This window comes from Bufo gargarizans, chromosome 3 (assembly GCF_014858855.1).
Source record: "Bufo gargarizans isolate SCDJY-AF-19 chromosome 3, ASM1485885v1, whole genome shotgun sequence".
In the NCBI taxonomy this organism is placed as follows: Eukaryota; Metazoa; Chordata; class Amphibia; order Anura; family Bufonidae; genus Bufo; species Bufo gargarizans.
This window is the reverse complement of record NC_058082.1, coordinates 240,290,625-240,318,548: the sequence shown is the minus strand read 5'-3', so window position 1 is coordinate 240,318,548 and position 27,924 is coordinate 240,290,625. Positions and strand designations below refer to the sequence as shown.

General features: G+C 41.6%; 1 protein-coding gene across 6 annotated transcripts in view; it reads left to right on the top strand.

The window, feature by feature from the left end:
* The window catches only part of DMD (dystrophin), a 3,186,583-nt gene that overhangs the window by 1,072,944 nt on the left and 2,085,715 nt on the right, over positions 1-27,924 (top strand). For all 6 annotated transcript variants that reach the window (XM_044284724.1, XM_044284721.1, XM_044284723.1 and 3 more), the window contains 2 exons: positions 5,397-5,498; positions 7,355-7,462. In XM_044284724.1, the coding sequence (XP_044140659.1) occupies positions 5,397-5,498; positions 7,355-7,462 (210 nt within the window). The remainder of the gene's footprint in view (positions 1-5,396; positions 5,499-7,354; positions 7,463-27,924) is intronic.

Here is a 27,924-nt window from a genome sequence, read left to right as displayed (position 1 = left end):
AATGGAACTTTATTAGGCATGGCTATTAATAGCCCATCATTTCAGGAGATCATGAAATGATATTTCATTTGTTTGTTCAGTTTCTTTAATAAACTCACCATGGGAAGCCTGCTCTGTGGTCCTGTATAGTGTACACATTTTAATAATCTTGTGTGATTATAAATGTGTGGGTGATCCCAAATGCCTAGTATTCTACTCAGTAGCAGATAAAACAAGAGCTTAATTTACCCTGGAGCATTTTTCAACATAAAGTGCAAACTTCTTATTGCAAACTTTTACTGTTATTATGCTATGTTGTTTCAATATTACACTACTTTGCTATGCTTAACTAAAATGGAAATGTTAGAAGATGACTGGAAATAAACCTGCTTTTCATGGCAATAAATGACAGCATGTCAGACATTTTTACATAAGGAATAATAAAGCACATTCTCAACCTGAGAAAATGTATTATAGAAAAGTAATTCTAGGCATAGATTTTATTTTATAATGTAGTTACCTATAAGTAATGTTTCTTTGTAGAATGATATTGATCTCTAGACCTTTTCTGGATATAATATTTTGAAAATTTCCACAAACAGTGCCACAATTGTCTATAGGCTGTATCTGCTATTGCACTTGAATTATGTTCAATTAAATAGTTGCAGAACCAAATGTAGCAAAAAAAGGTCATGTTTTACTTCATTGCAATGCAACTCCTAAAGGTAACTGCACTTGACGTGGATTATGTGTGTTTTTTCCATGTGGATTTCCGAGCAGAAAAGCAGGATTGCAATACAGTACCATCAAAGTGAATAGGATTTGACTAGTCTCATGTATACTTAGCTTTTTTCCTCCACGCAGAAATTTACCTGCGGTGTGGATTTTAAAATCTGCAGGATATCATTGTTTGGGCGATTATGCACCTTCTGTAGAGGGTTTTTCCCCATAGACTTCAAAGAGTTTGTTAACATAAACAGAAATTCTGCAAAAACAAAACTGTATGAAAACACACCAAAACCATCAAAAACAGTGCATATTTAGGTGTTTTCTTCTGCATGCTAATTTGTGTTGTGTTAAGGAACCTTTAGTTAAACTAAACAAAGAATGTGTAGTATCCTGTCGTTGTAATAAAGTATGTGTTTTCCATAGGTTCGAAATATTATATGCAACATGTGTATATTTACTTTATAACATTTCAAACTGTATTATACTAAAGCAAAAGAATATAAGTGCTGTGTTCAATAAGGTTGCTTTACTAAGACATTGTGTATGAACAAGTTTTTTTTCTCTGTTATAATTAATCCACACTATTTTTATAATCTACGGATGGAGTAGAGTTAACACTGCTGATTTCTGAGTTGTGTTATCTAATCTAAGCAAACACCTTCAATTGGTTTTGAATGGCTTTTGTCTGTATTTGACTTAATTATATAGCACTGACATATTCCACAGATCTTTACAGATTTGGGAAGAAACCCATGAAAACACAAGCAAAACATACAAACTTTGTGCACATATTGTCCTTGGTTGGATTAAAACCTAGGACCCTAGCATTTGCAAGGCACCAGTGCTAACCACCCAGTCACTGTGTTGCCTACTGTGCTTCTCATTAGCATGTTTTCATTGTTGGTCATGTTGCTTGTCACCTGTAACAGTTTTAACACTGCTATAACCCATTTCAAATCTTCATGCCTCAATCCTTGTGCATCTGGTTTACATAGAAACATAGAAACATAGAATGTGTCGGCAGATAAGAACCATTTGGCCCATCTAGTCTGCCCAATATATCTGAATCCTACGAATAGTCCCTGGCCCTATCTTATATGAAGGATAGCCTTATGCCTATCCCATGCATGCTTAAACTCCTTCACTGTATTTGCCGCTACCACTTCTGCAGGAAGGCTATTCCATGCATCCACTACTCTCTCAGTAAAGTAATACTTCCTTATATTACTTTTAAACCTTTGCCCCTCTAATTTAAAACTGTGTCCTCTTGTGGTAGTTTTTCTTCTTTTAAATATGCTCTCCTCCTTTACCGAGTTGATTCCCTTTATGTATTTAAAAGTTTCTATCATATCCCCTCGGTCTCTTCTTTCTTCCAAGCTATACATATTAAGGTCTTTTAACCTTTCCTGGTAAGTTTTATCCTGCAATCCATGTACTAGTTTAGTAGCTCTTCTCTGAACTCTCTCTAGAGTATCTATATCCTTCTGGAGATATGGCCTCCAGTACTGCGCACAATACTCCAAGTGAGGTCTCACCAGTGTTCTGTACAGCTGCATAAGCACTTCACTCTTTCTACTGCTTATACCTCTCCCTATACATCCAAGCATTCTGCTTGCATTTCGTGCTGCTTTATTACATTGTCTTCCCACCTTTAAGTCTTCTGAAATAATTACTCCTAAATCCCTTTCCTCAGATACTGAGGTCAGGACTGTGTCAAATATTCTATATTCTGCCCTTGGGTTTTTACGCCCCAGGTGCATTATCTTGCACTTATCCACATTAAATTTCAGTTGCCAGAGTTCTGACCATTCTTCTAGTTTTCCTAAATCCTTTTCCATTTGGCGTTTCCCTCCAGGAACATCAACCCTGTTACATATCTTTGTGTCATCAGCAAAAAGACAAACCTTACCATCGAGGCCTTTTGCAATATCACTTATGAAGATATTAAACAAAATTGGTCCCAGTACAGATCCCTGTGGAATCCCACTGGTAACATGACCTTGTTTTGAATGTTCTCCATTGACTACAACCCTCTGTTGTCTGTCACTCAGCCACTGCCTAATCCACTCAACAATATGGGAGTCCATGCTCAATGACTGCAGTTTATTGATAAGTCTTCTATGTGGGACAGTGTCAAAAGCCTTACTAAAATCTAGATATGCGATGTCTACTGCACCTCCACCGTCTATTATTTTAGTCACCCAGTCAAAAAAATCTATAAGATTTGTTTGACATGATCTCCCTGAAGTAAACCCATGCTGTTTTTCATCTTGCAATCCATGGGATTTTAGATGTTCCACAATCCTATCCTTTAATAGGGTTTCCATTAATTTGCCTACTATTGATGTCAGACTCACTGGTCTATAGTTGCTCGATTCCTCCTTACTACCTTTCTTGTGAATGGGCACGACATTTGCCAATTTCCAATCTTCCGGGACGACTCCTGTTACTAATGATTGGTTAAATAAATCTGTTAACGGTTTTGCCAGCTCACCACTAAGCTCTTTTAATAATTTTGGGTGTATCTCATCAGGCCCCTGTGACTTATTTGTCTTCACTTTAGACAGCAAACTTAGAACATCTTCCTCTGTAAAGACACATGCATCAAACGATTTAATAGTCATCCTTTCTAGTGGAGGTCCTTCTCCTTCTTTTTCTTTTGTAAAAACTGAACAGAAGTATTCATTAAGGCAGTCGGCTAGCCCTTTATTCTCTTCTACATACCTTCCGTCCTTTATTTTTAATTTAGTTATTCCTTGTTTTAATTTCCTTTTTTCATTTATATATCTGAAGAATGTCTTATCCCCTTTTTTCATAGACTGAGCTAGTTTTTCTTCTGCCTGAGCTTTAGAAGTTCTTATAACTTGCTTGGCCTCTTTCTGCCTAATCTTGTAGATTTCCTTATCTTCATTGCTCTGGTTTTTTTTATAATTACAAAATGCTAGCTTTTTATTTTTAATGATTTGGGCCACTTCTGCTGAGTACCACAGTGGTCTCTTCCTTTTTTTGCTTTTACTGACAAGTCTAATGCAATTTTCTGTTGCCTTCAATAATGCACCTTTTAAGTAGTCCCATTTCTCCTGGACTCCATGTAATCCGTTCCAGTCTGATAAGGACTCATTTATGACTAATTTCATTTTTGAAAAGTCTGTTTTTCTAAAATCTAAAACTTTTGTTTTTGTGTGGTGGGACTCTTTCACAGTTCTTATATTAAACCACACTGACTGGTGATCACTAGATCCCAAGGTTTCGCCTACAATGACATCATATACCGAATCCCCATTTGTGAATATCAAATCCAAAATGGCCTCCCTCCGGGTTGGCTCCTCAACCATTTGTTGTAGGGATAACCCCAGTAGGGAATTTAGAATATCTGTACTCCTGGTAGAACTTGCTATTTTGGTTTTCCAGTTTATATCTGGAAGATTGAAATCTCCCATAATGATAACTTCTCCTTTCATTGTCATTTTAGCTATTTCTTCAACTAGTAGATCATCTAGTTCTTTAACTTGATCAGGTGGTCTATATATCACACCTACACGAGTTACTGCATGATTAGCAAACTGCAACGTAACCCAAACTGACTCTATGTTGGCCTCACCAACTTGTATTAGGTTAGATTTAATGCTATCTTTCACATACTGGGCCACTCCTCCTCCTTTCTTGCCTTCTCTGTCTCTTCTGTATAAAGAGTACCCTGGTATGGTTATGTCCCAGTCATTTCTTTCATTAAACCATGTCTCCGTAACAGCCACTAAATCTACATTCTCAGATGCCATTATTAACCCAAGTTCATTGATTTTTTTACCTAAACTGCGAGCATTTGTAGAGAGGACTCGGAGCTTATCATTTCTTACCCTCTGTGCTTCTGACCTGTTCTGGCATTGTTTCGCTGGTTTCATTTACCCATGCACATAACCATTTCAGTCATCTATGACTTAGCATGAATGCATAGCATCCATGCAGTAGTAGATGACATTTTCATGGTTGGAACTATGAATCACTTGCTATTTATGGCTAGATGTCAATTACAAACATTCCGAAATTTCACAATGTAGAGTAAAAGGTAGGAGTAGATTTTTATATTTCTTTGTCTTAGCTCTAGGAAATAATTTGCCGTCTTTAATATCATGAACTCCTATAAATATACTAAACACCATACAAAATAATCAACAATAAACTTTATTGATGAACAGACATCAAGACAATTGCATAAATAATAAAAAAAAAAAACATATATTGAGAAGTGTAAGGATGTAAGGAAAAGATCCCTTGAACCACAGACTAAGTACAAATCAATAAACCAGCTCAACAGCCTTAGTGGTATAATGCCACATGCCCGTAGTATTGAAAGTAAAACGGTACCAACAGGCATCCATAACCTACATGTCACTAGAAACGTCTGCAGTGCATCCAAAGGAGCCGAGAGTCCAACAAATATGGCTGAGAGCTATGGTATACATATATAGTACATACCCGGGTTCAAAGGAACGGCCTAACGTCCGTTTCGCTATCGCGCTTTATCAAGGTGTCCTTGATGTCTGTTCATCAATAAAGTTTCTTGTTGATTATTTTGTGTGGTGTTTAGTATATTTATAGGAGTTCCTACGTGATATATTGGGTTGAGTTATATATTGGAGTCTTGAATATCATACGTAATATATTTTTTTGTAATATCTTATTTTCAGCAATTGGGAGATCGCTGGGCTGCCATTTGCAGATGGACAGAGGACAGATGGATACTTTTACAAGAAGTTCTTCTAAAATGGCAACAGTTTGCTGAAGAACAGGTGTGTAATTGCAGAATATATACTCAGAGTAAATTAAGACAACTAGATTAGCCAGTTTGTGTTTGTCTTCTCTATCTACAGATATAGCCAGCACCAAAATCAGTGGGATAGTGCGCCATTCCAGCAGTGTAACGCCTTGTTCAACTGTCAGTTTTTTCATCAGTTATTTCCATCAGTGATTGGGAGCCAAAACCAGGTGTGTTAAAAACACAGAACAGTTGTAGATCTTTTCAATATACCTTATCTCTGTGTAGCTTCCACTCCTGGTTTTGGCTCACAAAAGCAGATGGAAATAACTGATAAAAAAAACTGATGTGTGAACAAGGCCTAACTAAACACCACCTTTAAGCTTTAGAAGATTTGCACATAATTAAACTAAGTTAGTGAGATAAGCTATTGGGATAACATATCAGGTTTTACTCTAATGCTAGCTACATCTGTAAAGTTAAACCTCTCAGTTCCTTGAGCACCCCATCAAAAGTAGACAGATTTTCTTATATATTTATTACACTCAGGGATGTACATAGAAATCATGTGCGCCCATAGAAAAACTCAGAATCCCCCCCCCCCCCAATAAAAATTACAATTATTTTTTGACTAATCAGAATGTTATCAGTAAACAAAATTGGTTTTATTATCCAATAAATCAAGGCCTTCTTCCCATTTATGTCAGTCCCATTGCAGTGAATGGAGAGGTGGATACTCATGCATGGCTGAGTATGCCACTGATTGCTCTATTTGAGGACACAACTATAGCAGTTTAAAGAGGCTTTATTAAAGAGGTTTCATTTTATGTCAACTATAGTTAGAATCAAAACACTCAGCAAACAATGGAGATTAGAGTTTACCCACCCAGCTGGTCATGTAGCTTTCAGGCACTAACCCTGATTGAGGCTCTCAGTCCTTTATTTATTTATCGCCCAGTAATGAGAGGAGAGAATGGGGAGAGAAAGTCCCACTACCAACACCTAATTGCCATTCCATAAAAATCCAGCCCACTTTACTGAAGCAACTCAGATATCCTGGATTCTTTTACCTCACCCATCTAAGGATTCTGGTTGAGATATACACCACTTTCAGTACTTTACCAGACACCGTGTTCCACAATATTATGACGGAGCAATTAAACAAAATTAAACCTTGTGTTTTTAGTATTTTAGATTGTTGATATTTTGGAACAAGGTCCATCTTTAGGTTCTATGTACTATAGAGACTTGCTTTGGTAGACAGGATTAGCGGACACAGTATGGAGGCAACAACAAGTTCTTTGGATCAAACAGTTCAGTGTTTTATTCACACTTTAGGCAAGTGACAAAAGAAGCAGTCATATTCAAACAAAAAGTCACCTTGCGGTGTTGGTGGTAATTCACACCATGCGGCAATTCTGCCTCAAAGAGTCTTTGCTGACAGCAGCACTAACCTGTTTTCACTCCAAACAGGTAGCAAGCCTTCATCCAGACACCAGGCTCCCAGATCCTAACACAGAGACCTGGCTTCTGAGCACAGCTGCCTATTTAACGATAGCCAGGTGCTGCCAAAACCCGGACCAGCATTTAAAATCTGGTCCAGTATGTGCCCTCAGCTGGCTGTAAATCAGCCCAGCAGCACATGCACAATTCAAGATAAGAATGTGTATTCCTCACAAAATGACAATTCTGAAACATATTTTATTAGAACTCTACATTGTGTTGTTACTATGTTATTCCTCCTAGAGAGACATTAATAAATTGATAATTGGTTGTTATCAGTTGTTATCACTGTTCACACAAAAAAAAAGTTTTGTAAACCTGTTACATATTATATTTAAACACTTACTGCTTTATATATTTAAGGTATTATATTGTATTACATTTTAGTGTCGTTTTGATGCTTGGTTGAAAGAAAAAGAGGAAGCTGTAAACGTCATCCACACCACAGATCTTAAGGATCAAAATGAAATGCTTGGTAACCTTAGGAAATTAGCGGTATGTCCTTTCTACCTCAATGGAAGCAAGTTTTAAATGGAAATTGATAACTGTTTTATTGCAACTATTCATTTGTTCAATAATAGGGCAATGTTTTTATATTTTGCATTGATAAATATGATTCCCATACACCAATTTTTGTAAAGTAATTGTTATTTTCTTGACAAATCTTTGCACCCATTCAAGATGTACTTGAACAATGTTAAAGAGTTTCTATTGCTTGTTAACAAAATACATCTACAGGTACTTCCTTTCATCTGTGAATCATAATGTACACATATACCGAAGACAATTTCAAACATACATTTGTATGACAAGTACAGTGTTCATTTTAAGACATCATCAAACTACACAGTCAAATATCAGCATGAGATGTCGCTACAATTTTGCAATTTAGGACAAGTCCCAAACTAGGGGAATACATGTCTCTTATCTGCGGGATTCAAGTTGGTTAATAAGGTTTCCCCATGTGCCAGGGGATGCGGTCAACCTAAGAATCTAAGACCCAGACACTTTGTCGGTTAAAGGATTCTCTGCCGGGCAACACCATTCATGTTCATTAACCACTTAATTTATTTCACAGAGACAAAATACTCTCCGTGATAACTGATATATGACTACTCAATACCTAAATATGTGTATGTTTAGTGTTAGCCTATTAGATATTACTGCCTGAATATCTAATCAAGTAAACAACAATTGTATGTTGTTATAGTATGTTGCTTTGAGATCCTTCAGCCAGTCACAGTTTCCTTGTCCTAACACAGACTCTAACAATTATCTCGTATGTTTACCCTCTGAACAGAAAGGCTGTATAAATGGCCGGGCAGAACTATGCATATCATTTGTTAACTATTTCTGGTCAAGGGTTCACTTCAAGGATACAATTTCTGTGCCATAAGTGTTTATAAACTTCTATGCTACTCTTTTACTGAGACCATGAATTGATTTGTAGACCAAACCTGCACAGTACTGTAAAACATGATATAAGATATCATTCATTTTCTGTTTCCACACATACCAGTGCTTATAGTATATTACTACATGCTACTTTGATAATAAATTATAAAGACAATTTCAACATTTTTCACTGGACAGATAGTACATGGGTAATAGTTACACTGAATGAACTAGCTAGCCAGATTTTCATATCTCACTCTTCACTACTCAGAATCAGATTTGGATACACTATATTTGATAGCTAGATCACATAGCCAGAGAAAATCACCCAGATAGCAACAGTTGAGGCTGTGGTTTAATGGTTAAAGTTTCTGTCTCACAGATAGAAGATATTGGGTTTAAGGCTACTTTCACACTAGTGGCACGGACCTCCGGAAGAATGTTCCGTCGGGTGAACAGCCTGTCGGATCCGTCCTGCCACTAGTGACCGTGTGCCCCCGGACTGCTGTTCCATCCAAATTGACTATAATGGGGGCGGAGGAAGAGTGCCGCAGGAGGCAAGGCAGCGCACGGCGAGAGGCTGGCAGAATAAAACTACGACATGTCCGACATTTATTCTGGCAGCCTCTCACCGTGCGCTGCCGTGCCTCAGCCGGAACACCGCCCCGCCCCGCCCCCATTATAGTCAATGGGGATGGAGCAGCAGTCCGGGGGCACACATTCACTAGCGGCAGGATGGATCCGACAGGCTGTTCACCCGACAGAACAGCCTGTCGGAGGTCCGTGCCGCTAGTGTGAAAGTAGCCTAAGACCTAGCAGCAGACAGTTGGGGAAAAAAAAGAGATTTGTTTTAACCCCTTAAGGACCTTGCCATTTTCCACCTTAAGGACATTGCCATTTTTTGCAAATCTAATATTTTTCACTTTATGTGGTGATAACTTTAAAACACTTTTATTTATCAAAGCCATTCTGAGATTGTTTTCTCTTCACATATTGTACTTCATGACAGTGGTAAATTTGAGTCAAAATATTTCATTTTTATTTATAAAAAAAATACAAAATGTACCATTTTTTTTTTAATTGCAATTTTCTAAATTTCAATTTCTCTGCTTTTAAAACGGAATACCTCCTAAAATAGTTATTACTTTATATTTCCCATATGTCTACAGGGTGGGCCATTTATATGGATACACCTTAATAAAATGGGAATGGTTGGTGATATTAACTTCCTGTTTGTGGCACATTAGTATATGTGAGGGGGGAAACTTTTCAAGATGGGTGGTGACCATGGTGGCCATTTTGAAGGCGGCCATTTTGAATCCAACTTTTGTTTTTTCAATAGGAAGAGGGTCATGTGACACATCAAACTTATTGGGAATTTCACAAGAAAAACAATGGTGTGCTTGGTTTTAACGTAACTTTATTCTTTCATGAGTTATTTACAAGTTTCTGACCACTTATAAAATGTGTTCAATGAGCTGCCCATTGTGTTGGATTGTCAATGCAACCCTCTTCTCCTACTCTTCACACACTGCAGGAGAAATGCTAGCACAGGCTTCCAGTATCCATAGTTTCAGGTGCTGCACATCTCGTATCTTCACAGCATATGACAAAAATTGCTTTTTCGACACACTTTTTATTTTACTTATTTTTTACGGTCTTCACCTGAGGGGTTAGGTCATGTGATATTTTTATACAGTAGGTTCGTACGGACGCAACAATACCCAATATTTATACTTTTCTTTAGTTGTACACAATAACAGCATTTTTGAAACAAAAAATTAAATGGTGTTTTAGTGTCTCCATATTCTGAAAGCCATAGTTATTTTTTTTATTTGGGCGATTGTCTTAGTTAGGATCTTATTTTTTGCGGGATGAGATGACGGCTTGATTGGTATGATTTTGGGATGTGTATGACTTTTTAATTGCTTGGTATTACACTTTTTGTGATGAAAGGTGAAAAAAAAATGTTTACACCCTTTTTTTGAGGGGTTAGTTCATATGATATTTTTATACAGCAGGTTTTTATTGATGTGGCAATACCTAATATGTATATATATATATATATATATATATATATATATATTTTTTTTTTTTTACATTTAACACAATAGAAGCATTTTTTAACAAAAAAAAATTATGTTTGAGTGTCTCCATAGTCTGAGAGCCATAGTTTATTTTTTAGGTGATTGTTTTATATAGAGGCTCATTTTTCGCGGGGTGAGGCTTGATTTGCACTATTTTAGGGTACATACTACTTTTTGATCACTTGGTATTACACTTTTTGTGATGAAAGGTGACAAAAAATGACTTTTTTTTAGCAAAGTTTTTATTATAATTTTTTCATGATGTTGACCAGACTAGGGTGGATCATGTGATATTTGTATAGAGCAGGTTGTTACGCATGTGGTGATACCTAATATGTTGTTTTCTATTTTTTACAATTTTATATATCTCTTTTTATAGGAAAGGGCCTTTTTATTGAAACTTTAATGTTTATATTGTTAAAAACATTTTTATTTCCATTTTAATATTTTTTTGTTTTTGTACCACTATGGTACTTCAACATTACAGGGTCTGTATAATACACTGATAGTTTGCATATGAGACCCAGCCTGAGGGCTGGGCCTCATAGACCTCCTTATATGCCAGGCCCCCAGGCCTTGGAATGGCTTGGGGCTGCCATGGCAACCATCGGGTCCTTGCCACCGCAGAGCAGGGACCGGATGGCTGAGGAGAGGGAGTGCTAACCTCCCATATGCCGCAATCAGCGCTGACCGCAGCATATGAGGGGTTAATCCACCAGCATTGGTGTTATCACCGATGCTGGTGGATACAGAAGGGATCCGGCTGTCAGTAACAGACGGATCCATGCTGCTGTTTGCCGGACCGCTCATGGGGGAGAAGAAAGACTGCAGGACGAGAATGCTCATCTTGGGTCGCAAAGTACCAGCGATTTAGGATGAGGATTCTCGTCCTGGGTCCTTAAGGTGTTAAAGGGAACCTGTCATGTGGATATTTGATTATAATCTAACTAATTATATACAATCATTAACTACTAAAAAGTACCTTAGATGTATTCACTTACTGGTGTGACAGATGGTTACCTCATAATATACACACAAAGATGCCACATGCCACATGCTAATGAGCTGATTCGAGTCCGGCGTGAGGTCATCGAGTCCAGCGTATATTTAATTCAGAGCTATAGCCACTCCCCTGCCCACCTGCTGCTGATTCCTATGGCAACAAACTGTCACTCAGCAGCAGGTGGGTGGGGAGAGTCAGGAGCTCATGAATATTCATGACTCATCATTATCAGCTGGAGCTTTTCAATACAAGATGTTGGCAGATTGACTGGGTCAATTAAAGAAAGTGACCCAGCATTTTGCTAAGCCAATCAGTCACTTATTTATGTTGCCCTTAGTTAGGACACCATAAAACTGGTGACAGGTTCCCTTTAAATATGCCTGCTAGACATTTGATTTTGGTATCTGACTTTCTTTACTGACCATGGTTAGAGTGTATTTTCTAGCTAAATAACATAGCCAGATAAAATTTTTGTATATGTCTTAATGACTAAGGGCCCTGTCTCACATTCAACAGATTTTTGGTACAAGACCAGGTCACAGGCCTTTAAAAAAAAATAATAAATTATGCTAGCTAGATCACAAATGACGTTTGACTTTGACATCTGACTTTCTTCACTGATCTAAGTCATATTGTTTAATAGAAGAAATTTACAACTAAAAGAGTGCTAGAATTATGGCTAAATTTGTGCCATAAACTGGTGCACATACCTCACACCATTCTTCATTGATGACCTATCCCAGTGATAGGCAAACTGCGGCTCTCCAGCTGTTGCAAAACTACAACTCCCACCATGCCCTGATGTAGGCTGAAAGCTGTAGGCAGTCTTTGCATGCTGGGAGTTGTAGTTCTGCAACAGCTGGAGAGCCGCAGTTTCCTATCACTGACCTATCCTAATGACAACCTGCAGCCTCCTCAAAGCTAACAAAGCATAGTGCTATGCATTGTATTGGGGCTGTGCTAGTGCTGTAGCTCAGGCCCATTAATTAGAATGGGACTGAGCTGCATGTAGGCCATGTAGCAGATGGATATTTGATCTGCTGGACTGCCAGGAGTCAAACTCCCACCAATCAGATATTAATTACCTACATGTATCTTGAGGATAGGTCATTAATATAGCCATCCCAGAAAAACACTGATGGACTGGAATTCTGGCTTTTATGCAAATTGGCAGACTTCCTTTATGCCAGAGCCAAATCTTTTTTCGGTGCACAATGTTGCATAAGCTACATCTTTCCAGTGAAATCATTCCCTATGCAATGTAATACCCCTTTTTGAATAAGTGTAAGAAATGTATAAAATATCTAAAACAGTCAATAAATGTGTGGACCAGTTTTTTTTGCACAAATTCTGCATGAATTCTAACACTTTTCAGTAGTCAATAAATGTGGTGCAAAACGTGTGCACCACTTTTTTGACACAAGTTTTGCATCAATTTCTCACATTCTTTTCAGCAATAAATCTCCTCTATTAGATGTACCTAATGCTTCATATGACTTATACCAGTGAAGAAAGTCAGACATCTACAATATGGTAGAATCCTTGAAGTGAACCTGTGATTAGAAATAGTTAACAAGTGAAATGCATAGTTATTCTATGCCAGTCATACAGCCTTTATGTTCAGAGAGGAGTCTGTGTTAGGACACTGCCACAGACTGGATCATCTCATAGACACATACATAACTACAACTATTGCTTATTTGATCAGATATTCAGGTACTAATATCTAATAAGCAAACACTAAACATACACATGTTAGGCTAATGAGTAGTCATGAACAATGTCAGTTATGAGGGAGAGTATCTTGTCTCAAGCTAACATTATTCTGATATTTAACTATGACGTCCTAAAATGAGCACTTTAGACAAGGTCTGGCTGAAAATCAGCATCACCAATATTCAATGGAGGCAGACCACTGATTAATATAGGGTCCAGTAGGGGGTCGCTGTAAGGAATCCCTGCTCTTCCCTGAAGGGGAATCGCTTTAGGATTTTACTCTACATTTAAATGTTATTTAATTTCTAGATTGTCATAGCTGGATATTCGATCCAAGACCTTCTGTATGGGAGGCAGAAGCCTCAGCAGATAAGCCACAGACTGTTGTCAATACAAGGTTTTTCTTTGACTAATAAACTCTACAATATTCTTTCTATGCATAATGTGCTGGTTTCCACTGACACATCTTTATATATACCAGTATACCAGGACAATGAATGTTCTTTAGTGGTGCAAAGAAATTCCCAAATTCCCATAAATTCATTATACATATATTTTAAATATATATATATATATATATATATATATATATATATATATAGTAAAAAAAGGGCAGCACTCCAGAAGGTAAAAATGCAAAAAAATACTTTATTTACCCAAAAAGGACATGCAACGTTTCGGCTCTATACACGTGCCTTCCTCAAGGGCTTGAGGAAGGCTCCTGTATAGAGCCGAAACGTTGCATGTCCTTTTTGGGTAAATAAAGTATTTTTTTGCAGTTTTACCTTCTGAGTGCTGCCCTTTTTTACATTTTTTATCTATTTGGATTGGCTTATATCCATATTGGGCCAGCTGCACCCTTTTGTCTACACCAATGACGGTGCTGCCACTTTGTTTTTTGTACATATATATATATATATATATATATATATATCCCTTTAAATGAAAGTGTAAGGGAGATGCATGGTATACACAATGGTTTAGTTGAAACAACCATTGAAAACAATGGTGCAGATAAGGTGTAGAGTGAATGTGTCAACTTAACCGAATGCATAATGAAAATGTGGGGTCATTTGAAATATGTGGTGATGATGATGATTACACCCCCATTCCTTTGCAGGTTGTGGTCAGGGAAGAAGCTCCTCCTGCCGATAAAATGTATGTGATTTAGAACTGCTGATTGATGTTGAGAGCAGACAGCTGAGGAAACCCACTGTGGTAAAAGTGCAGGAAAGTGTGTCAGTGCTAGAGGGTGTACCACATAAGCAGTCTCCACAGTGTTCAATAGTTAGTGAGCTCGGGTGCAGGGTTGATGAAGGTGTTGTGACATATGCGAACCAGGCACATGAATTAAAGCCTGTGCAGGTTCAGGACATAAACCTGATCAAGCTGGGAGAAGTCAGCATAGAGTCCAAGAACCATACCTAGGCAATGGAAGACTATCTGGCATGTCTGACCATCCAGGAGGAGAATATTAAAGACTCCAAAGAAGCACAGAAATCTGCAGTAGACACAGACAAAGCAATTAAAGAGACCCTGGGTGGAACTCCTTCAGGGTTTCTAAAAGGCAATAGTAGCACTTTTACATCTGCTGCTATAGCAGAGAAGAGCAGTGACTGAACTATACAGTGAACCAACTGTCTATCAGATATCTCTTATCTAGTACGGAAGAAGGTAAATAGGAAACCTAAGGAGTAGAGTCCTCTGAAAGATGCCAAGAAGTCCAAGCCAGAGACTGTTAAGAAGGGGTCTGACTCTGAACACAATGATGCTGCGGTGACGGCTGAGGCAGAGAAGATAGAAATAACAAGTTGATGGGGCTGATGTGGGTGCAGAAGCCAAGAAACTCATGGCAGTGAGTAAACAAAACCTAGTCATAAAAGATATCCCCTCCGCATTCTGGGGAAGAAATATGGGAAGATGGCCAACCAGTGTGCAGATGCTGTCTACTCCTATGGGATGGCTCTTCTGGAGGTTGCACAATTGGAGAACAATGTCCTGGGTAACACTCTGGAAGGAATGCCAGAAGAGGAAAATGAAGAGTCTGATAAGGACCCCAATATCCCCAGTACCTCCAACCTCGATGAGAAAGAAAGGGAGGTGTTAAGAGTGCAGGTATATGATGCCATGGCTGAGAAGGAGGAGAAGGCTAACAAGGAGAATGGAGTCTCCAAAAGACAAAGACTGAAGAAGCTAATGCCGATTAGTTGGAGTGAGAGAAATCCTCAGATGCTGCAGAGACCAAAGATGAGGCTGAAGAAGAGTCGGCAGAAGTGGAAAAAGCCACTGAAGAAGCAAAGGAAGCTGCCGCCAAACTTGAGGAAACCACTGCTGAAGAGAAGGAAGTGCGCAGAAATAGAACTTCTGATCATTCCAGAACTAGCAGATCAGGAAGTAGAGATGTTGAAAGAACTGTCAAAAAATAACAAGTGTAATACAAATTGAGGTCCCTGGAAGGGAAACTGCAAGATGTTAAGGAAGAAGTGAACCAGATACATTTAAAAGGAGCGAGCAGTGACAAGCATGCTCTGCTAAAGGAACTCTGCAAAGCAAAGGAGGAAGTGTCTGGACATGACCATGACTAGGAACAACTGCGTAAACAGTTCAGTCGAGACCTACAGCAGTCCAAGAAAGAGCATGAGGAACATGTGCGGGAGCCAGAGAATCCAAAGGGAGAGCCTGTTGGTCAGATAAAAACATCTTCTGAAAGTCAAGAAGTCATGATCAAAACTCTGAGAGTAAAGAAAAAATAGAAATGTTATCTGTTGATAACATAAAGAAACAAAGCGAACATGAAGAACTAGAGAGACAAAGAGAGTGAGAGAAAATAATGCAAGAGCACATCATTGTCGCTCATGAAAGAGTAGAACAAGAGTTTCTGGCCATTAGATGGGCACTGGAATCCCTTAGATATTATCTACTAGGTAAAAAGTTTGTGTTTGTAACAAACTGAGCTCTGCTTGCCTGGATGTGGCAGAATAATGGTAAAAGAGGTGGCACTGGCCACTACTTCCGGAGGACACGGTGCAATGTCAGAAAAAATGCCCAGACCCCTGGTCTGGAGAAGAGGGGGCAAAATGTGGTATTGTATAAGGTATAATCGTGGAGGGTGTGTATGTCCCACCCAGATACCTCAACTAAGTGAGATAAGTGAAGTCCAGAAAAGCTGCACTCGCTTCAGCAAAAGTAGTTGCTGGAGCTGTTTGATTTAGTTGTATGGGCTGGCTTTTATTTGGACTGAGAGGTAGGTTTGGCAGTGGGATTTTTCAGTCCACACACCCTTCACTGCACATATTCTCTTTAACCTGAGGTGATCACAGCTGAGATGGGATCTGATATCAATGAGGGATAAAACAACCCTCTGTGTATGAGTCTGGGAGAGAGGAAGTGACCCTAGAGGGGGGAAGCCTGAGAGGCTTGTGTGGACACAGATAGGAGGGCTGTTAGACCATATGGCTGAGTGAAGTCGGATCTCTCCCCTGGTTTGGGACTTATCCTCGTGAAGCTGACGTGCTGAGTGTCAGAGATGAATACCCTGTGTGTGAATGGCAGTTTAGAGGTGAGATAGGCAGACCTATGTATTAGGTAGAGCCCAGATAGGCAGGTGTTTATTTTGCTTAGTGATGAGCGGCAGGGGCTATATTTGAATTAGCAATATTTCATGAATATTTTGTAGAATATTCATCATATATTCACAAATTTGAAATTCAAGATTATTTTATTGAATGTGAAAAATCAGCAATGTAAAAATAGCGTAATACAAATTTGTAACACAAAATACAGGCGTGGGTCACTTTGGCTACATTTTTCAAGCTGCTAGAAGTTTCATGAGTTTCTCCTGAGACTGGAGAAAACGGTTGGCATGGCAGAACATTACAATAGCTTTATATGCAGATAGAGTCAAGTGCTCCAATATATTCGCAATTGCGCTAATTTGCAGTGATTAAAATATTTTTTATGTGCAACATCACATTTTAGCAGGTCTGACTACAGATTACTGATTGGTGCACTAAGTATTGTTGTGAACTTGACATTGCTTCCTTCTCTTTGGCCCACAAGCAAGAAGCAGAGAGGAATTATGTGTTCAGATTAGGGATGAGCGAACTCGAACTGTATAGTTCGGGTTCGTACCGAATTTTGGGGTGTCCGTGACACGGACCCGAACCCGGACATTTTCGTAAAAGTCCGGGTTCGGGTTCGGTGTTCGTCGCTTTCTTCGCGCTTTTGTGACGCTTTCTTGGCGCTTTTTGAAAGGCTGCAAAGCAGCCAATCAACAAGCGTCATACTACTTGCCCCAAGAGGCCATCACAGCCATGCCTACTATTGGCATGGCTGTGATTGGCCAGAGCACCATGTGACCCAGCCTCTATTTAAGCTGGAGTCACATAGCGCCGCCCGTCACTCTGCTCTGATTAGCGTAGGGAGAGGTTGCGGCTGCGACAGTAGGGCGAGATTAGGCAGATTAACTCCTCCAAAGGACTTGATTAACTGATCGATCTGCAGCTGTGGATCATTGAGCTGCTGATCCTCAATTGCTCACTGTTTTTAGGCTGCACAGACCGTTTGTCAGTCTCATTTTTCTGGGGTGATCGGCGGCCATTTTGTGTCTTGTGGTGCGCCAGCACAAGCTGCGACCAAGTGCATTTAACCCTCAATGGTGTGGTTGTTTTTTGGCTAAAGCCTACATCAGGGTGAAGCTGTCACACCAAGTGCATTTAACCAGCAATAGTCTGTTCATTTTTTGGCCATATACAAAATCAGGGGCAAGCTGCGCCTGTCACCAAGTGCATTTAACCCTCAATGGTGTGGTTGTTTTTTGGCTAAAGCCTACATCAGGGTGAAGCTGTCACACCAAGTGCATTTAACCAGCAATAGTCTGTTCATTTTTTGGCCATATACAAAATCAGGGGCAAGCTGCGCCTGTCACCAAGTGCATTTAACCCTCAATGGTGTGGTTGTTTTTTGGCTAAAGCCTACATCAGGGTGAAGCTGTCACACCAAGTGCATTTAACCAGCAATAGTCTGTTCATTTTTTGGCCATATACAAAATCAGGGGCAAGCTGCGCCTGTCACCAAGTGCATTTAACCCTCAATGGTGTGGTTGTTTTTTGGCTAAAGCCTACATCAGGGTGAAGCTGTCACACCAAGTGCATTTAACCAGCAATAGTCTGTTCATTTTTTGGCCATATCCCAGTCTAATTCTGTCACTAAATCCATACCGGTCACCCAGCGCCTAAATACTAGGCCTCAAATTTATATCCAGCTAAATCTGTCCCTAGTGCTGTAGCTGGGCGAGTTATTTAGTGTCCGTTCAAGCACATTTCTTGTTCTGGGTTGAAATACAATTCCCAATTTAGCAATTTCATAATTTAGTGGTTCCTGCTATATCAGAGCTATTTGAAATCTATCCCAAAAAGGGTATATAATATTGAAGGTGCACATTGGGTCATTCAGAATAACTTCACACACACCCGCTACTGTGTATTTCCAAGTCTAATTCTGTCACTAAACCCATACCTGTCACCCAGCGCCTAAATACTAGGCCTCAAATTTAAATCCCTCTAAATCTCTCGTTACCCACCGCTGTACTGTTGTTGCTGGGCAAGATATTTAGTGTCCGTCAAAGCACATTTTTTGTTCTGGGTTGAAGTACAATTCCCAATTTAGCAATTTCATAATTTAGTGGTTTCTGCTATATCAGAGCTATTTGAAATCTATCCCTAAAAGGGTATATAATATTGAAGGTGCACATAGGGTCATTCAGAATAACTTCACACACACGCTTCTGTGCATTTCCAAGTCTAATTCTGTCACTAAATCCATACCGGTGACCCAGCGCCTAAATACTAGGCCTCAAATTTAAATCCCTCTAAATCTCTCGTTACCCACCACTGTACTGTTGTTGCTGGGCAAGATATTTAGTGTCCGTCAAAGCACATTTTTTGTTCTGGGTTGAAGTACAATTCCCAATTTAGCAATTTCATAATTTAGTGGTTTCTGCTATATCAGAGCTATTTGAAATCTATCCCTAAAAGGGTATATAATATTGAAGGTGCACATAGGGTCATTCAGAATAACTTCACACACACGCTTCTGTGCATTTCCAAGTCTAATTCTGTCACTAAATCCATACCGGTGACCCAGCGCCTAAATACTAGGCCTCAAATTTAAATCCCTCTAAATCTCTCGTTACCCACCGCTGTACTGTTGTTGCTGGGCAAGATATTTAGTGTCCGTCAAAGCACATTTTTTGTTCTGGGTTGAAGTACAATTCCCAATTTAGCAATTTCATAATTTAGTGGTTTCTGCTATATCAGAGCTATTTGAAATCTATCCCTAAAAGGGTATATAATATTGAAGGTGCACATAGGGTCATTCAGAATAACTTCACACACACGCTTCTGTGCATTTCCAAGTCTAATTCTGTCACTAAATCCATACCGGTGACCCAGCGCCTAAATACTAGGCCTCAAATTTAAATCCCTCTAAATCTCTCGTTACCCACCGCTGTACTGTTGTTGCTGGGCAAGATATTTAGTGTCCGTCAAAGCACATTTTTTGTTCTGGGTTGAAGTACAATTCCCAATTTAGCAATTTCATAATTTAGTGGTTCCTGCTATATCAGAGCTATTTGAAATCTATCCCAAAAAGGGTATATAATATTGAAGGTGCACATTGGGTCATTCAGAATAACTTCACACACACCCGCTACTGTGTATTTCCAAGTCTAATTCTGTCACTAAACCCATACCTGTCACCCAGCGCCTAAATACTAGGCCTCAAATTTAAATCCCTCTAAATCTCTCGTTACCCACCGCTGTACTGTTGTTGCTGGGCAAGATATTTAGTGTCCGTCAAAGCACATTTTTTGTTCTGGGTTGAAGTACAATTCCCAATTTAGCAATTTCATAATTTAGTGGTTTCTGCTATATCAGAGCTATTTGAAATCTATCCCTAAAAGGGTATATAATATTGAAGGTGCACATAGGGTCATTCAGAATAACTTCACACACACGCTTCTGTGCATTTCCAAGTCTAATTCTGTCACTAAATCCATACCGGTGACCCAGCGCCTAAATACTAGGCCTCAAATTTAAATCCCTCTAAATCTCTCGTTACCCACCGCTGTACTGTTGTTGCTGGGCAAGATATTTAGTGTCCGTCAAAGCACATTTTTTGTTCTGGGTTGAAGTACAATTCCCAATTTAGCAATTTCATAATTTAGTGGTTTCTGCTATATCAGAGCTATTTGAAATCTATCCCTAAAAGGGTATATAATATTGAAGGTGCACATAGGGTCATTCAGAATAACTTCACACACACGCTTCTGTGCATTTCCAAGTCTAATTCTGTCACTAAATCCATACCGGTGACCCAGCGCCTAAATACTAGGCCTCAAATTTAAATCCCTCTAAATCTCTCGTTACCCACCGCTGTACTGTTGTTGCTGGGCAAGATATTTAGTGTCCGTCAAAGCACATTTTTTGTTCTGGGTTGAAGTACAATTCCCAATTTAGCAATTTCATAATTTAGTGGTTCCTGCTATATCAGAGCTATTTGAAATCTATCCCAAAAAGGGTATATAATATTGAAGGTGCACATTGGGTCATTCAGAATAACTTCACACACACCCGCTACTGTGTATTTCCAAGTCTAATTCTGTCACTAAACCCATACCTGTCACCCAGCGCCTAAATACTAGGCCTCAAATTTAAATCCCTCTAAATCTCTCGTTACCCACCGCTGTACTGTTGTTGCTGGGCAAGATATTTAGTGTCCGTCAAAGCACATTTTTTGTTCTGGGTTGAAGTACAATTCCCAATTTAGCAATTTCATAATTTAGTGGTTTCTGCTATATCAGAGCTATTTGAAATCTATCCCTAAAAGGGTATATAATATTGAAGGTGCACATAGGGTCATTCAGAATAACTTCACACACACGCTTCTGTGCATTTCCAAGTCTAATTCTGTCACTAAATCCATACCGGTGACCCAGCGCCTAAATACTAGGCCTCAAATTTAAATCCCTCTAAATCTCTCGTTACCCACCGCTGTACTGTTGTTGCTGGGCAAGATATTTAGTGTCCGTCAAAGCACATTTTTTGTTCTGGGTTGAAGTACAATTCCCAATTTAGCAATTTCATAATTTAGTGGTTCCTGCTATATCAGAGCTATTTGAAATCTATCCCAAAAAGGGTATATAATATTCAAGGTGCACATTGGGTCATTCAGAATAACTTCACACACACGCTTCTGTGCATTTCCAAGTCTAATTCTGTCACTAAATCCATACCGGTCACCCAGCGCCTAAATACTAGGCCTCAAATTTATATCCCGCTGAATTTGAATACAATACATTGGGCCAAATAATATATTTGTTGTTGTGGTGAACCATAACAATGAGAAAAACATCTAGTAAGGGACGCGGACGTGGACATGGTCGTGGTGGTGTTAGTGGACCCTCTGGTGCTGGGAGAGGACGTGGCCGTTCTGCCACATCCACACGTCCTAGTGTACCAACTACCTCAGGTCCCAGTAGCCGCCAGAATTTACAGCGATATATGGTGGGGCCCAATGCCGTTCTAAGGATGGTAAGGCCTGAGCAGGTACAGGCATTAGTCAATTGGGTGGCCGACAGTGGATCCAGCACGTTCACATTATCTCCCACCCAGTCTTCTGCAGAAAGCGCACAGATGGCGCCTGAAAACCAACCCCATCAGTCTGTCACATCACCCCCATGCATACCAGGGAAACTGTCTCAGCCTCAAGTTATGCAGCAGTCTCTTATGCTGTTTGAAGACTCCGCTGGCAGGGTTTCCCAAGGGCATCCACCTAGCCCTTCCCCAGCGGTGAAAGACATAGAATGCACTGACGCACAACCACTTATGTTTCCTGATGATGAGGACATGGGAATACCACCTCAGCATGTCTCTGATGATGACGAAACACAGGTGCCAACTGCTGCGTCTTTCTGCAGTGTGCAGACTGAACAGGAGGTCAGGGATCAAGACTGGGTGGAAGACGATGCAGGGGACGATGAGGTCCTAGACCCCACATGGAATGAAGGTCGTGCCACTGACTTTCACAGTTCGGAGGAAGAGGCAGTGGTGAGACCGAGCCAACAGCGTAGCAAAAGAGGGAGCAGTGGGCAAAAGCAGAACACCCGCCGCCAAGAGACTCCGCCTGCTACTGACCGCCGCCATCTGGGACCGAGCACCCCAAAGGCAGCTTCAAGGAGTTCCCTGGCATGGCACTTCTTCAAACAATGTGCTGACGACAAGACCCGAGTGGTTTGCACGCTGTGCCATCAGAGCCTGAAGCGAGGCATTAACGTTCTGAACCTGAGCACAACCTGCATGACCAGGCACCTGCATGCAAAGCATGAACTGCAGTGGAGTAAACACCTTAAAACCAAGGAAGTCACTCAGGCTCCCCCTGCTACCTCTTCTGCTGCTGCCGCCTCGGCCTATTCTGCTGCTGCCGCCTCGGCCTCTTCCTCCGCCTCTGGAGGAACGTTGGCACCTGCCGCCCAGCAAACAGGGGATGTACCACCAACACCACCACCACCACCTCCGTCACCAAGCGTCTCAACCATGTCACACGCCAGCGTTCAGCTCTCCATCTCACAAACATTTGATAGAAAGCGTAAATTCCCACCTAGCCACCCTCGATCCCTGGCCCTGAATGCCAGCATTTCTAAACTACTGGCCTATGAAATGCTGTCATTTAGGCTGGTGGACACAGACAGCTTCAAACAGCTCATGTCGCTTGCTGTCCCACAGTATGTTGTTCCCAGCCGCCACTACTTCTCCAAGAGAGCCGTGCCTTCCCTGCACAACCAAGTATCCGATAAAATCAAGTGTGCACTGCGCAACGCCATCTGTAGCAAGGTCCACCTAACCACAGATACGTGGACCAGTAAGCACGGCCAGGGACGCTATATCTCCCTAACTGCACACTGGGTAAATGTAGTGGCAGCTGGGCCCCAGGCGGAGAGCTGTTTGGCGCACGTCCTGCCGCCGCCAAGGATCGCAGGGCAACATTCTTTGCCTCCTGTTGCCACCTCCTCCTTCTCGGCTTCCTCCTCCTCTTCTTCCACCTGCTCATCCAGTCAGCCACACACCTTCACCACCAACTTCAGCACAGCCCGGGGTAAACGTCAGCAGGCCATTCTGAAACTCATATGTTTGGGGGACAGGCCCCACACCGCACAGGAGTTGTGGCGGGGTATTGAACAACAGACCGACGAGTGGTTGCTGCCGGTGAGCCTCAAGCCCGGCCTGGTGGTGTGTGATAATGGGCGAAATCTCGTTGCAGCTCTGGGACTAGCCAATTTGACGCACATCCCTTGCTTGGCGCATGTGCTGAATTTGGTGGTGCAGAAGTTCATTCACAACTACCCCGACATGTCAGAGCTGCTGCATAAAGTGCGGGCCGTCTGTTCGCGCTTCCGGCGTTCACATCCTGCCGCTGCTCGCCTGTCTGCGCTACAGCGTAACTTCGGCCTTCCCGCTCACCGCCTCATATGCGACGTGCCCACCAGGTGGAACTCCACCTTGCACATGCTGGACAGACTGTGCGAGCAGCAGCAGGCCATAGTGGAGTTTCAGCTGCAGCACGCACGGGTCAGTCGCACTACAGAACAGCACCACTTCACCACCAATGACTGGGCCTCCATGCGAGACCTGTGTGCCCTGTTGCGCTGTTTCGAGTACTCCACCAACATGGCCAGTGGCGATGACACCGTTATCAGCGTTACAATACCACTTCTATGTCTCCTTGAGAAAACACTTAGGGCGATGATGGAACAGGAGGTGGCCCAGGAGGAGGAGGAGGAGGATGAGGAAGAGGGGTCATTTTTAGCACTTTCAGGCCAGTCTCTTCGAAGTGACTCAGAGGGAGGTTTTTTGCAACAGCAGAGGCCAGGTACAAATGTGGCCAGCCAGGGCCCACTACTGGAGGACGAGGAGGACGAGGATGAGGAGGAGGTGGAGGAGGATGAGGATGAAGCATGGTCACAGCGGGGTGGCACCCAACGCAGCTCGGGTCCATCACTGGTGCGTGGCTGGGGGGAAAGGCAGGACGATGACGATACGCCTCCCACAGAGGACAGCTTGTCCTTACCCCTGGGCAGCCTGGCACACATGAGCGACTACATGCTGCAGTGCCTGCGCAACGACAGCAGAGTTGCCCACATTTTAACCTGTGCGGACTACTGGGTTGCCACCCTGCTGGATCCACGCTACAAAGACAATGTGCCCACCTTACTTCCTGCACTGGAGCGTGATAGGAAGATGCGCGAGTACAAGCGCACGTTGGTAGACGCGCTACTGAGAGCATTCCCAAATGTCACAGGGGAACAAGTGGAAGCCCAAGGCCAAGGCAGAGGAGGAGCAAGAGGTCGCCAAGGCAGCTGTGTCACGGCCAGCTCCTCTGAGGGCAGGGTTAGCATGGCAGAGATGTGGAAAACTTTTGTCAACACGCCACAGCTAACTGCACCACCACCTGATACGCAACGTGTTAGCAGGAGGCAACATTTCACTAACATGGTGGAACAGTACGTGTGCACACCCCTCCACGTACTGACTGATGGTTCGGCCCCATTCAACTTCTGGGTCTCTAAATTGTCCACGTGGCCAGAGCTAGCCTTTTATGCCTTGGAGGTGCTGGCCTGCCCGGCAGCCAGCGTTTTGTCTGAACGTGTATTCAGCACGGCAGGGGGCGTCATTACAGACAAACGCAGCCGCCTGTCTACAGCCAATGTGGACAAGCTGACGTTCATAAAAATGAACCAGGCATGGATCCCACAGGACCTGTCCGTCCCTTGTCCAGATTAGACATTAACTACCTCCCCATAACCATATATTATTGGACTCCAGGGCACTTCCTCATTCAATCCTATTTTTATTTTCATTTTACCATTATATTGCGATGCTACCCAAAGTTGAATGAACCTCTCCTCTGCCTGTGTGCTAGGCCTAAATATATGCCAATGGACTGTTGCAGTGGTGGCTGACATGAAGCCTGATTCTCTGCTATGACATGCAGACTAATTCTCTGCTGACATGAAGCCAGATTGTCTGTTACGGGACCTCTCTCCTCTGCCTGGGTGCTGGGCCTAAATTTATGACAATGGACTGTTGCAGTGGTGGCTGACGTGAAGCCTGATTCTCTGCTATGACATGCAGACTGATTCTCTGCTGACATGAAGCCAGATCGTCTGTTACGGGACCTCTCTGCTCTGCCTGTGTGCTAGGCCTAAATATATGCCAATGGACTGTTGCAGTGGTGGGTGACGTGAAGCCTCATTCTCTGCTATGACATGCAGACTGATTCTCTGCTGACATGAAGCCAGATTGTCTGTTACGGGACCTCTCTGCTCTGCCTGTGTGCTAGGCCTAAATATATGCCAATGGACTGTTGCAGTGGTGGGTGACGTGAAGCCTCATTCTCTGCTATGACATGCAGACTGATTCTCTGCTGTCATGAAGCCAGATTGTCTGTTACGGGACCTCTCTGCTCTGCCTGTGTGCTAGGCCTAAATATATGCCAATGGACTGTTGCAGTGGTGGGTGACGTGAAGCCTCATTCTCTGCTATGACATGCAGACTGATTCTCTGCTGACATGAAGACAGATTCTCTGTTACGGGACCTCTCTCCTCTGCCTGGGTGCCGGGGCCTAAATATCTGAGAATGGACTGTTCCAGTGGTGGGTGACGGGAAGCCAGATTCTCTGCTATGGAACCTCTCTCCAATTGATTTTGGTTAATTTTTATTTATTTAATTTTTATTTTAATTAATTTCCCTATCCACATTTGTTTGCAGGGGATTTACCTACATGTTGCTGCCTTTTGCAGCCCTCTAGCCCTTTCCTGGGCTGTTTTACAGCCGTTTTAGTGCCGAAAAGTTCGGGTCCCCATTGACTTCAATGGGGTTCGGGTTCGGGACGAAGTTCGGATCGGGTTCGGATCCCGAACCCGAACATTTCCGGGATGTTCGGCCGAACTTCTCGAACCCGAACATCCAGGTGTTCGCTCAACTCTAGTTCAGATTAAAAAAAAAGGGCAAATAGGTTGATATTACGAATACATAGCACTATAGTCTAAATATTTGCAAATTCTCAAAGTGGCAATATTCGCGCTAAAAATTTGCTATTCGAATATTCGTGCTGAACACTAATTTTGCTGTGTTTTGGGTGCTAGAACCTCACCTCACCCAGTGACGATATAACTGGGTGATCATTTGTATTACTGAAGTGCCAAAATAAAGCACCATTTGGACTTTAACTGCTAAAGGCATATTTGAATTTGGACATTGCATACAGTACTGCATACCTCTTACATACAATGAAGTTTCCTCTGATTTAGAAATTCTCGTATCTGCAGGGTTTGCCACACATCTTGTGTAGATTCCTTGCTTTACTATCATCCTCACCCTCCTAGTGCCCAAAAATTATTATCCTGCTGCTATATCCAATACTGCGTCCACTGTACTCCCCAATAGAGATGGCCTTGTGGTTCGCCCGGCGGTCGGTTCGCGGCTAACTTTGCCGCGTTTACGATTTGCCGAACATGCAAACATATGGCAATATTCGCGACCGCCATACTATTTTACATTGTAAAGAACTTTGACCCATGACACATCCATCAGGTGGTACAGGACATCCAATTGAAAAGTTTCAGCACATGGACATACCCCCTACCTTATAAATAGACCTGATCTGGCCGCCATTTTGCATTCAGTCTTTTGTCAGTGTAGGGAGAGGTTGCTTTGTGGAGCAGAGACAGACTGTTAGGGAGACAAATCGCTAGCTAATATGTCCACAAAAGTCCTTTTAAGGACTGGTATAGGTGTACTATTAATAGGTGTGCAGTACAGAGGGGTGTAATATACTTTCTAACATAGAAAGCATATTATAGTGGAGTTGCATTGTGCAGCAGTGGTGAGCGGTTATGCAGCGACACTGCAACTACACAGAATGACAAATGCAATTACAAAAAATAATTTTAACTGGTGTGATATACGAGTTGCCCCCCAAAAATCTGATAGTAGCAGGGTGTTTTATACCAATAATATACTTTCTATATAGTGCATTTGGGTACTGCAGCATTTGTTTGCTGTTTTGCTGCATTCCCTGTGCTACACACAGTGACAAATGGTATTGGAAAAAATTATTATAACTGGTGTAATATACCAGTCGCCCCCCAAAACAAGTGATTGAAGCGGGGTGTTATATACCAATATACTTTCTTTATAGTGCATTTGGGTACTGCAGCATTTATTTGCTGTTTTGCTGCGTTCCCTCTGCTACATACAGTGACAAACGTTATTGAAAAAATAATTATAACTGGTATGATATATATGATATACCAGTCCCCCCCAAAACAAGTGATTGACGCGGGGTGTTATATACCAATATACTTTCTTCATAGAGTATTTGGGTACTGCAGCATTTGGTTGCTGCTTTGATTCATTTCCTCTGCTACACACAGTTACAAACGGCATTGGAAAAAATAATTATAACTGGTGTGATATACCAGTCGTCCCCCAAAACAACTGATTGAAGTGGGGTGTTATATACCTTCTTCCACAAATACCGCTCTTCTATGAAGACTTTTGTCACAGGGTCATTTAAAAAATGACAGGCAGAGGAAGAGGCTGGCCCTTCCGCAGAGGTGGTAGGGGTCGGGCAGGAGCACCAGGCCAGAGCCTAAGTGGGAAGTTGCCAAAGGTGCGTGCCATTACGTCAAAGAAAG